Source organism: Aphelocoma coerulescens, assembly GCF_041296385.1.
Source record: "Aphelocoma coerulescens isolate FSJ_1873_10779 chromosome Z unlocalized genomic scaffold, UR_Acoe_1.0 ChrZ, whole genome shotgun sequence".
Taxonomy (NCBI): Eukaryota; Metazoa; Chordata; class Aves; order Passeriformes; family Corvidae; genus Aphelocoma; species Aphelocoma coerulescens.
In genome coordinates this window covers 3248616-3260520 of record NW_027184085.1, presented here as the reverse complement: position 1 = coordinate 3260520, position 11905 = coordinate 3248616, and the positions used below count along the sequence as shown (strand labels likewise).

General features: G+C 48.0%; 1 protein-coding gene across 1 annotated transcript; it reads right to left on the bottom strand.

Annotated features, from left to right (window-relative positions):
- Positions 1 to 1719: 1719 nt before the first annotated feature.
- On the bottom strand, positions 1720 to 9412 carry ATP5F1A (ATP synthase F1 subunit alpha). Its single transcript, XM_069001069.1, has 12 exons — positions 9266 to 9412; positions 8040 to 8118; positions 6851 to 7020; positions 5911 to 6084; positions 5665 to 5831; positions 5373 to 5521; positions 4269 to 4420; positions 3914 to 4138; positions 3702 to 3809; positions 3018 to 3162; positions 2648 to 2798; positions 1720 to 1960 (listed from the first exon to the last, which is right to left on the bottom strand). Exons 1-12 carry the CDS (start codon positions 9323 to 9325, stop codon positions 1879 to 1881), a joined length of 1662 nt encoding a protein of 553 aa, XP_068857170.1. The 5' UTR covers positions 9326 to 9412; the 3' UTR covers positions 1720 to 1878.
- Positions 9413 to 11905: the final 2493 nt, after the last annotated feature.

Genomic DNA, 11905 nt, shown 5'->3' with positions numbered 1-11905 from the left:
ACACTGACCTGACTGGATGCATTTACCACATGGTGCTTCCATGAGGAAGTTACCGCCTTCCTGCATCACAGCGGCAGGAGGGCAGAAACCTGAACCTTGGAATATTTATCTTATGTTACTAGAAAAATATATGTCTCTGTGCAACTTTGGACTACTAAGACATCTCTGAGCTCAGGGCTTTCCAGCAGCATGTAAGTAAAACATGGCACAGCAACACCAAATATTAAGTGAGGTTTAATCACTGAGCAGGAACACAGTCACAGGTTGTAAAAGCTGTCCTGGTAGGAGCAAGTGATGTTGCACAGATCAGAGCGGAAACATTCCACAGCGGTATTCCCTCACACCTGTGAGGCCCCCCTGCCACCTCTTCTGGGGCTGCGGGGGAAAAGAAACAAGATGGTGACAGACCAAAGATCTGCACAGGAGCCCCTCCTCCTGGAGCACAGCACTAACTGTTCCCAGAAAGGTATCTGAAATCTCTGGGCTGCAAGTGTGTGTTTATTTTGCCCAGTACTGCAGAGCTCACTCTCTCACAGCACTCAGGCCAATAACAAGAGAATCCTGTAAAACCTTAACTGAGAATGTTTCCAGCTGCCAGTAACTCTACAGGTTTGGACTGGAAGGGAGGACGCTCTGGTACAGGATGTGAACTGGAGACAGTGCACACATCAAGGCTAGTCCTGCCCCAGCCCTGAAACCCCCCCTGTGCTGGGCAGATCCCCAGTGTGGGCAGCAGGGCAGGGGGGATTCGGCCCCACTCAGGTGAGACCCCACCTGCAGAGCTGCCTCCAGCCCTGGGCTCCAACAGCACAAGGACCTGGAGCTGCTGCAGTGAATCCAGAGGAGGCACCGAGAGGAACAGAGAGGGATGGAGGCCCTCTGCTGTGGGGAAAGATTGAGGGAATTGGGCTCGTTCAGCCTGCAGAGAAGGGGGCTTTGGGGTGACCTAACTGTGGCTCCAGTATCTGAAGGGAGCTGACAAGAAAGGTGGAGACTATCTAGAAGGATCTAGAGTGACAAGGAGCAATGGCTTCATAGTGACAAGAGCCCAAGGTTAGATGGGATATTTGAAAGAAATTCTTGTCTGCGAGGGTGGTAGGGCTGGCGAGGCCCTGGCACAGGCTGCCCAGAGCAGCTGTGGGTGCCCCATCTCTAGAAGTGTTCAAGGTCAGGCTGGACAAGGCTTGGACCAGCCCGGGATAATGGAAAGTGCCCTGCCCAAGACCAGAGGGTGAAGCGAGATGATCTTCAAGATCATCCAATCAGAACCATTCTGGGATTCTAGGATTTCTACTTCTAGCTATTACTATTGTGACAGCTACACCTGCAGTTGTCCTGAAACACAAGGACGAATCTACCAAAGGCCTGGCACCAGGATGGGTCAGACAGCAATTCCAAGAAATGCTCTGTCACACTCTCAGGCAGTTAAGAGATTCCTGTGACGTCCAGTGGGCTATCCCCATGACAGGACAGCACAAGCTGCCTCCCCAGCAGCACTGCCTTTCTGCAGGATAAGCTGCCTGGAACAAAGGATGAACACTGAGAAGGTCCCTCAGCTCTGTCATCCTCCTGGTTCGTTTCAGGGATGTTTGCTCACTCAACCAGTAAAGACAGCCCTGAATTTCTGGGGTTCCTCTAGCAGGGCTGTGTCCAGGGGAGCTCAGCTCTGTGGTTCTACAGGCGCAGGAGCCAGACAGAAGTACAGACAAAAGGCAATCATTCAGAACACGGTATTTTTACATTCAGAACAGAGCCTTTTTACATGGGAACCTTTATTCTCACCGAGATCTGTACATTCAAGTCGCACATGCTTTCGTCTTTGATGGAGCTGGAACACTGGATCACAACAGCCTAGTTTGTTTGAACAGTTTTAGGAGTTTATGCCTCGAAAGTAGCCAGAAAATTTGTGACTATTTCCTTCAATTTCGCTTCTGTCTGGTCGGAGATCTTCCCTTCGGTCCTGTGGGAAGAGTTCAGTTAAACTTCTCACACAGCAATCAAAACAGAGTCAACCCCCAAGACAAACATAGAAGCTTTACAACAAATGTCCCCACTTCTAACAAAATCAGTAGATAAATGAACACATTTGTTTGGTGCATGAAGCTGCCATGCCACTGATAGAACATCCCTGTTCCTAAAAGAGCCAATCCTGTTTAAGAACTGAAGTCTGCCCGCAAATTCTTTCAGAACGGCCATACATATTCCAGCAAGGCCCGACCTAGAGAGCTGTGCCCCAGAGACAGAAGGCACATGATCTCCCTCATGACAAAAAAAAAGCCAGGACCAGTTTCCAGGACAGGCTGATGGAAATACTCAATCCCCAAGAGTTCACTCAGCAGCACTTAACCCACAACACTCCAACAGCTTAAAGCTGTCCAAAATACAGGAACTGACTCAATCAAGTGATTTCAGGAACAGGTTAGAGGAGATGCATTTTAAGTAGGTTCACTTTAAGCATCAGCTGCATTTCCTAAGAGCTGAAGCTGAGGCAGGTGGATGGCAGGAAGGCTGATTTAACCCCCAGTTACGATACAGCCAGCTGAAGGCCTGATGTTCTAGGATACACTAAATTAACAGCTCAATGACCACCATCTGCACTCCAGACATCAACACCCTTGGGATAAGCAAGGTAAACAAACTACCATACCTGATCGTGGAGAGGAGTGCCTGGTGCTGGCTTATTACATGAGCTAGGAAAGCACTCTCAAATTTTGTGATCTTGCTGGGCTCCAGCTTGTCCAAGTGACCTCTGACACCAGCATAGATGACTGCCACCTGCTCCTCAATAGCCATGGGAACTGCAGGAAAAGACAGCACTCACACCACTGGAATTCTTCCATAAAGACACATCAGACTACACAGAGTCTTTGGAAGACCAAGTGCACATGGACAGTTTGGTTCAAGCAAATCTGCACTTATCATGTGCACAGAACAGACACAATAAATGCCAAGCAAGCCCAACCTCGTTAGCACAAGGCACTAATGGGCACCCAGACCTGCCAAGCCAGGGCACTCACCATACTGGCCCTGCTTGAGCAGCTCTGTCAGGCGAACGCCGCGGTTCAGCAGCTGCTGCGTGGCAGCGTCCAGGTCAGAGCCGAACTGGGCGAAGGCAGCGACCTCCCGGTACTGAGCCAGCTCCAGCTTCATGGTACCTGCCACCTGCAGGGGACAAGTCAGAGCCACTGTGATCACCTGCAAGTGTGTCTAGAGCTGGAAGGTTATCTCGCAGCTGAGAGTTCTCACGAGTCAGGTCTGCCTGCATTCCAGACAAGTCAATCTAAAAACTGACAGATGATCCTAAGCATTTCTAAAAATCCCACCCTTTCACATAAGCATGCTATTTCTCCCTGAAATGGCAACTGTTGATACTAAACCTCTCTATTTCCATGTCTGGACTAAAAGCCTGGGGTTAAGAGAGTGTCCTCTACTTCTAAGTGATCAGTACCCAGTTCAGCAGATCAAAATTTAATCCTGTATACATCTTTACGCAGATACTGTTTCCCTTTCTCCCACACCTTTCTCAGCAGGCAACGGAAGCATTAAGAGATCTCTAACGTTTGTTCTTTTATCATTTTATAACACTAAGAAATCCAAAGCTTTGTTCCCTCTCTGTTCACAGCTCATCAGAATGAAATGGCTTGGAAGGCCTACACACCACTCATCTCTAGCACGAGGAGGAACAACAATTTCACAATTACCTGCTTCATAGCCCTGGTCTGAGCAGCAGAACCCACACGGGACACAGACAGACCAACGTTGATGGCTGGACGGATACCTTTGTAGAACAACTCAGTTTCCAAGAAAATCTGCAGGACGGAATTGTATCATTATCTTGTTCAGAAGCCTGGAGGCCTCCTCAGAGACCAGCCACTAAGATCCACGGAGATGCTGGGCTGTGAGGAAGCCCTACCTGTCCATCAGTGATGGAGATGACGTTGGTTGGAATGTAAGCAGACACGTCCCCAGCCTGAGTCTCGATGACAGGCAAGGCGGTCAGAGAGCCACCCCCGAAGGAGTCGTTCATTTTGGCTGCTCTCTCCAGCAGCCGAGAGTGCAGGTAGAACACATCACCCGGGTAGGCCTCACGGCCAGGGGGGCGGCGCAGCAGCAGAGACATCTGACGGTAGGCAACGGCCTGCGTGGTGCAAAGACAGCCTTCAGAGCTCAGCACCACACTTAACATTTTGGATTTCTAAGCCTGAGGTGATCTTACAGCTACAAACACCGACGCCACACCACAAGGCCTAAAACCAAAGCTTCCTGACCTGTTTGGACAAGTCATCGTAGATGATCAGTGCGTGTTTCCCGTTGTCTCTGAAGTACTCCCCCATGGAGCAGCCTGAATAGGGAGCCAGATACTGCAGGGGTGCTGCATCGGAGGCTGTGGCAGACACCACAATGGTGTACTTCATGGCATCTAGAAAGGATTGGAGACACCTCTGAGTGCCATTACCTCATCACTCCCAAATCAGCAAACACAACAAGCATGCCAAGTACCAGTGCTGAAGCAAGTCCACAGTGTCACTAGGCTGCTACAGGAAAGCCCAGCACACCAGCTGAACACATCTGCTAGCAACACTGACTCAGGAAGTCTCAAAGGCAAGTTTGTGGCAGCTAACATCTAACACTTGCAGACTTCTTTCCCAATTAAAACGAAGCTTAAAACTAAGACAAGCTTTTGCTCTAGAAGTAACTCACACCGAAAGCCCATTTTTTTACTGGCTGCTGCAAGAAAGTACAACCCTTTGCTACACAGTCTCAAACAAATTATTGTCCTTAAAATGTGGTTTTTTCTGTGATAGATGCCAGGCTCAGCAGGCAAGAGGTCAATGTGCCTGATCTCTTGCAAGCTCTGTTACATGTGGAGCCTTGGTCATACAGATCACTGACTCTGAACAGATGCTATAATTTAATGCCTTGTGTTTGGACAGTGAAAGCTCTTCACTAAATTTGCAGCTGCCATTCACACTGACTGGCACATGGAACACATGGGACAAATGCCAAGTCCATGACAACTTGAAGGCCACAGCTTGTCACCAGCCCTACTTGACTGCCAAGATGAAGCTTTCAAGTCTGCTGAAAAAAACCTTAAAACCACAAGGTGACTTTTCCAGAAGCAATTCAGCAGTTTGGGGACCTCAAAATAGTCTTCCTAATTGTGATACAGCAAAAATGGTATTTGCTTTGCCAGATACCTATAGAGATTTCTTGTTCACAATATTAAGTAATTCACTCTTTTAGTAAGAATTCTGTCTACACTTGCAGCCAGGAGAGCTCACAGCAGTACTCAGCACTGCAATGAGAACAGGATGTCATTAGGTGCCAAACATTAGGTGTCATTAGGCTCAACCATCTCCAAAAATCCATACCTGCATCAGTAAGCCTCTTCACCAGCTGAGCAACAGTGGATCTCTTCTGGCCAATTGCAACATAGATACAGTACAGCTTCTTCTTCTCATCTGTGCCATCGTTGAATCGTTTCTGGTTGATTATTGTGTCAATTGCAATTGACGTCTTCCTGTAGAACAGAGAGGCTGGTACGTTAAGCCACCCAAGGGTCTCCCAGCCCCTACCCAGCCCTGTGTCCAGCTCTGTACCTTGGCACATGCTGTACCCAAGTCTCTGTTTAAGGAACATTTTAGGCTTGAGCATTTAACTTACCCAGTCTGCCTGTCACCAATGATCAGCTCACGCTGGCCACGACCAATGGGGACCAAGCTGTCCACAGCCTTAATCCCAGTCTGCATGGGCTCACGCACAGAGATCCTGGGAATGATCCCAGGGGCCTTCAAGCCAACTCTCCTACGTGTCTTAGATGCAACAGCGCCCTTAAAAGAGAGGAAAAAACTGCTGAGGTCTGTACCACACAGAGAGAAGCAGAGGTAGCTAACACCCAGCTACACTTACCTTCCCATCAATTGGATTGCCCAGGGCATCTACAACGCGGCCCAGCAGCTCCTCCCCCACTGGAACATCCACAATGGCACCAGTCCTCTTCACAACATCTCCCTCCTTGATCAGTCTGTCATTACCAAACACGACAACACCAACGTTGTCGGGCTCCAAATTCAAGGACATACCCTGGGACAGAGATCACATTACCCTGAGAAAATCCATACTGACATGCATAAAAATTTCAATATTGACATGATTATTTTACTGTGTACAAAAATCCTACATGATCTACCTCAACCTTATTTGTGACAATAGTCAATGTTCTGCTTTTATGTACAAAGTATCTATTTCCTTCCACGTGGGTTAGAGAACCTGCCTAAGCTTTCAACTTACCAAGTAATTATACCTCAGCAGCCTAGCACTCAAGTCACTCGTTTCTCTAAAAAGAACAGGAAGGGTAAGCAAGGTTCAAGTGCAACATTACTCCCTTGCCTAGAAACTGGACAAGGGAAAAGCACTGGCTTTCTCTGTACCCAAGGCGAGACATTAAAAATGCCCAAAGAGCTGTTGCAGTACTCTTGAAACAGGTTTTTAACTCTAACCCACTGTTAGGACTACAAAAAGTCAGCAAGCTGCATAATGTATTGAAGCAGAGAGGCCATTATTAAACAGCAAACAGAAAAGACACCCTGAAACCAAAGAAAAAATCCAGTGCCAAGTTACTACTTTCTAAATTAAGACACAACTCAAATGCTGGCTGAGATTCAGATGCTGATACTGAAAGCAAAGTGCTACAAATGTTAAAAAAATCACCAGTTACTACATATTAAAAGTTGCAATGAAGTTAACGCAACATTCGTAGTGGTACCTCCAAGCATAGGCTCAGGTTCTTCTTAAAGAATTGGTTTTTTAGTATCTCTGTGCTAGAGGAACTGCTTTAATGAGTGCTTACCTTCAGCCCAGAAGAGAATTCAACCATCTCTTCTGCCTGGACATTTCTCAGGCCATACACGCGGGCAATACCGTCACCAATCGAGAGCACGCGGCCTGTCTCCTCCAGCTCAGCCGAGGTGTCAGCTCCCAGGATGCGCTCCTCGAGAATAGAGGACACCTCAGCAGTACCTAGAGGGAGATGTTCCAGATCGCGTTAGCACGGTAAGGTACAATAAGCACTCAGTAAGTCTGCCTCGAATTCCCAAAGTGGCCTTTCTAGCTGCACCACCAAGTCTGGCTAACAACACCTTTGCTTAGGATAACTACCAGCCTCTGTATTCCCAGCTAATAAAAGCAGCTTCAACTCATCATTACCAGCCAGCTTCAACCAAAACAGGGCTCACTGTGTACCTCTCCACTTTCCTGGTTATGTCCTACACTGTCTCTCCCTAGAAAGCAATTAGATTAATTAATCAGCCTTAGGCCAGGCTGACTGCAGAGCAGTTACCTAGCCTTGGACGCATCAGAACACCCTGCCAAATGATTTGTAATCCAAGATGCACACCGATATAAAGGAACTTTATTATGTTTCGGGAGCCAGTTGTTTTGATATAAGATATAAAAAATATATTTTCCGTATTTCTTCCATTTGACTTACAACAGCTTGTTATCTCCTCAGCTAAAAACCAGAAAATAACACCGTAAAACTTATTTTCTACTAATGCCTTTAATCACCTTAAACCATTTCAAAAAATATACGTGAAGCACTGCCAAACACACTGCTACGCAGTGCAGCTGTCTTCTCTAAACACCAAACTGCTGGCAGCAAAAAAAGTTGTGCTCAAGGACACAAGGTCAAACCCAGGCAGGCTTGGGAAAGTCACCCACTCCTTCGTTCTGTTACAGGCAACTCCAATCCGGGGCACTGTTTTTTCAAATAATTTTCAAATAATGCTGCATGTGACTGGAATCCTAGTGAAGCAGCTAAGCTAAGCAAGCCAGCTGACACTTGGCCACTCGCTGCTCAGGGGGCATTGTCAAGCTATTAAAGTGCAGTTTGCTGCATGTGAGTAGCTAACAGTTCACTTAAATACTCTCAAAACATAAATCTCCTCGAGTGCTGTCAACCAACCCTCACCATAATCTAATTCCTTTCTGTCTGACAGACCAAATTCTTAAACCACACTCAAGACTTTTCTCAGACTCACCAGTTTTCTGAAAGCATGGTTTGGAGCCATGGAGGTTTCTTGTACCAACAAATGCTGCACCAAGGGTGTTTCTGGAAATCTAAAATAAGTCATTGTTTCAGTAACAGTGAGATTTTCTCAATCATGCAAAAAAAAGAATGCTGAGAGATTAACACATCTTTGATCTTGAGCTGCTTTTGATGCATCTTGGCTTTGAGTTAAGCTCCACAGCACCTCATTCACAGCTGTGCAGCTCTGGAACCAAGTCCAGAACCACTAAGAAAAGACAGATAATGAAGGAGATTGCTCCAAAGGCCTCACTTCATTTTTCTGCAGTGCACTAATGTCACCATCAAGTGCTGCAGCAGCTCCCGAAGAGAAACATCCTCACATTTGGCATTTCTGTGCTGAACATCAGAATCCTGGGGCACAGAGAAATCACTGCACTAATCAGGTTCTGCACAGTGACAAGTAAGGTTATGTCCTCTAAGACAAATCTCACTGCAGTGGTTTTGGTATTGTTAACACACATAGAAAAAAAAAACCACAAAGCACTGTAACAAAAAAAGTCAGAATCACAAATACTTTGGAGAAGAGCTCTGAAATCATTGAGTCCAACCTATGACCAAGAACCACCTTACCAACTTGACCCCGGCACTAAGTGCATTATATCCTTAAACACCTCTAGTGCTGGTGACTTCATCACCCCCCTGGGCAGCCCCTTCCAATGTCTAATCACCCTTCCTGTGAAGAAACTCTTCTCATTACCAATTTTAAACATTAAAGAAAAAAAAATCTATGATGATGAGTGCATTATAAGATTATGCTTTTGCACCTTAAGTAAGGCTCCCAGTGCAGCACTATGCAGCAACGCTGATGCCATTTAATGCCCTGCACCCCGAGCAGGCCTCTCCCCCACTCATATTCACTGGAAACACTAGCAGGAGTAGTTCCTCATAGCTCTTCCCACCCTCCATTTCCTCACAAACACGGGATAAACCCCTCCATCCCCCCGCACCTCACACCCACAACCTTGACCTTGCCCTGGCAGCTTTCAGCCAGTACCCCGAGCCAGGGCAAGGACACCCCGTTCCTCAGCGGGGTCTGTCACACGACGCTGAGGGGACACCCCCTGCTTCCCTCCAGATGTCACCCCCTCACCCCCTCAATGTCACCGCGGCCCCCAAGATGGCGGCAGCGCCGCGTCCCCCCGGCCCCGCCGGCTCCGGGGCGGGCATGGCGCTCACCAGGCTGGCCTGCCGCGGCAGGGAGCGGGCGAGGGCGGCGGCCACGCGGGCGGAGAGCATCGTGGCGGCGGCGGGTCCCGGGGGAGGCTCAGGCTGGGGGACGCTGAGGGCTGCCGGCCGCGCGCTCTGCACACAAAATGGCGGCGGCGCCTCACGCCCCTTTTGGCGCCGAGGCCGCGCCCAGGGGGCGGGGCGCGAAACGCGACTGCTTCCCGTGCCCCTGGTTTATACGTGTGTGTATATCTATCAGTCTATCTGTCTGCACACACAAATATGTGTAATATGTAATAAAAGTAATACAAATAATTAACAAAGCCTAAATGAGTCTCTTAGAAAAAAGCCCGCTGGGGGAGGTGTCCTTGAAATAGCCCTGAGCGGGCGGAAGGGGCGGGGAGTAAGGGAGGACGGAAGATGGGACAAGGGCAGGGACACGGGAAGGAATACGGACAGGAACTGAGGAAGGGACAGGGACAAGGGCAGGAGCGCGGAAAGAAACAGGGACAAGTACGGGGGCATGGAAAGGAACAGGCACTGGGACAAGGGCAGAGACACGGGAAGGAATACGGACAGGAACTGAGGAAGGGACAGGGACAAGGGCAGGGACACGGGAAGGAATACGGACAGGAACTGAGGAAGGGACAGGGACAAGGACAGGAGCACGGAAAGAAACAGGGACAAGTACGGGGGCATGGAAAGGAACAGGCGCGGGGACAAGGGTAGGGACAGGGGCACGGAAAAGAACAAGGGCAGGAGCACGGAAAAGAACGGAGATAAGGACAGGGGCAGATACAGGGACAGAATCAGGGACAGAAGTGTTACCCTGACCGCGGGCTCGTTCCCCGGTGTGCAGCACGATTTCACACACCGAGGCGAGGTATTTCTTTCTTACTCTAGTTACCACAAAGCAGGGAGTTGGGTGTTTAGCGTATTCATCATCAAAATGTTACCCTATTATACATTTCAACAACCGAAGGCATCAACATTCATTGGTTACAAATTACATAACTTCTCTGTTAGTTAGTAACATTTTATTAACTACCGCTTCAATTAATTACCACTCAGATCCCTCTTTGCTAGTTAGGTCTCTTTCTTCTCATGTTCATTAGTCTTGAGTTGGTGGTCAGTAAGATGCTGGCCACAATCTCCCACTGCCGGAATTACTCTCTCCAAGGTAATGCTCAGTCCTGCTGACTTCAGTCCGGGTGGGTCTCATCCAAACAGCCCATTCCACTTGGAATCGTCTTGATTTCTTTAGAAATTAGCCAAGCATACAATGCTCACAATGTGCAACTGCTTAATCGCTGCTGCCCTGCTACAGCTACTGATTAAATCTTGAGGGGTGCAAATCTTGTGGGGCTCAGTATCAGGGGTAGGGAAAGGGATAGGGGCAGTGACAGTGTTGCTTGAAAAAATTGGAATTCTTATCTGGTATGCAACAAGACAATAATTAGACACACAAGAGAGACACTGATTATTTATTGCAGGGTTGTACAAGCATGGGTGCTCAGTGGTATTCCACAACTACCAAAACTCCTCACTATTTATACATTTTAGCATACAAAGGAGCAAACGTTCACTGGCTACCTGTTACACAGTTCTCTTACTAATTAGTATTCTATTGGTTCATGATTCTGTCGTTTCTCATGCCCAGTCTATCTCTTCTTTTGTGTCGGTAGGTTTCTTGGGTCAGTGGTCTGTGAGTCTGTGGTTGCAGATCCCCCCTGCCAGAATTACTCTTTACCCAGTCAGAGCTGTTTTCAGCAGAGATGATGGGTTCCCTTTATTAGTTTCTTCCTCATCTTGGAAGCTCAAGCAGATGTCCCTGTGGCCTGTAAATTTTGCATTCTCTGTGCCCACTGTCGGTGGTACATCCTTCTCCGCAAGCTTTGTTAACCTCCCCCTAGGTCTGAGATCATTGAAGCACGTCAAGCCCTAAAGCTTGACAAGGCAATGCCCCCAACAGGTAATTCGTTTTCTCTTAACACATGGACATCACTCAGAGCTTGCTTGTTAGCTGCTATCTGTTTCATGGATTAAATCTGGTTGCCTCAAGCACAGAAGCCCAGAAGATAAGTGTGTCAGGGACCAAAGATGGGTCTAAGGCCTGACATATTTGGTCCACGGTTGTGCACGTCAACAAGATAATGTAGAAGAAGACATTACCGTTAGTTGGTAGGACTAACCTTCAGAAATGAAACTATGTATTGGTCATCTGGTGGGATTCATCCTGTGAAAGGGGAACAATACACAATAAAGGCATTGTTGGCTTGGAGGTGTGATCATGGGCTGTTGTGACCTCATCTCACGCTGGCCCCATGTGAGATGATGCTGAAACTGGCCTTTCCTGAGGAGGAGATATAAGGTGTGGTCCTGGGATGGAGGGCAGAGGAAGACATGATGCAAGCCATTTTCATCCAGGGGACGCCCTGTCCTGTGTGCTGTCTTCCTGCTCCTCCTGCTCAGGAGCCATGCTCCATCTCCTTCTCCTGCTCGGCAGCTTCTCCAGCATCCAGGGGTCGGTATGTATTTATTGCTAGCGTGACTAATAAAATTGATTTGCTTTGCAATTCTGACTGTGTCTTGAGATTTTTGTGCATGGTCATCCTCCCGAACCCATAATAATAAGGGGGCTAATGTGTG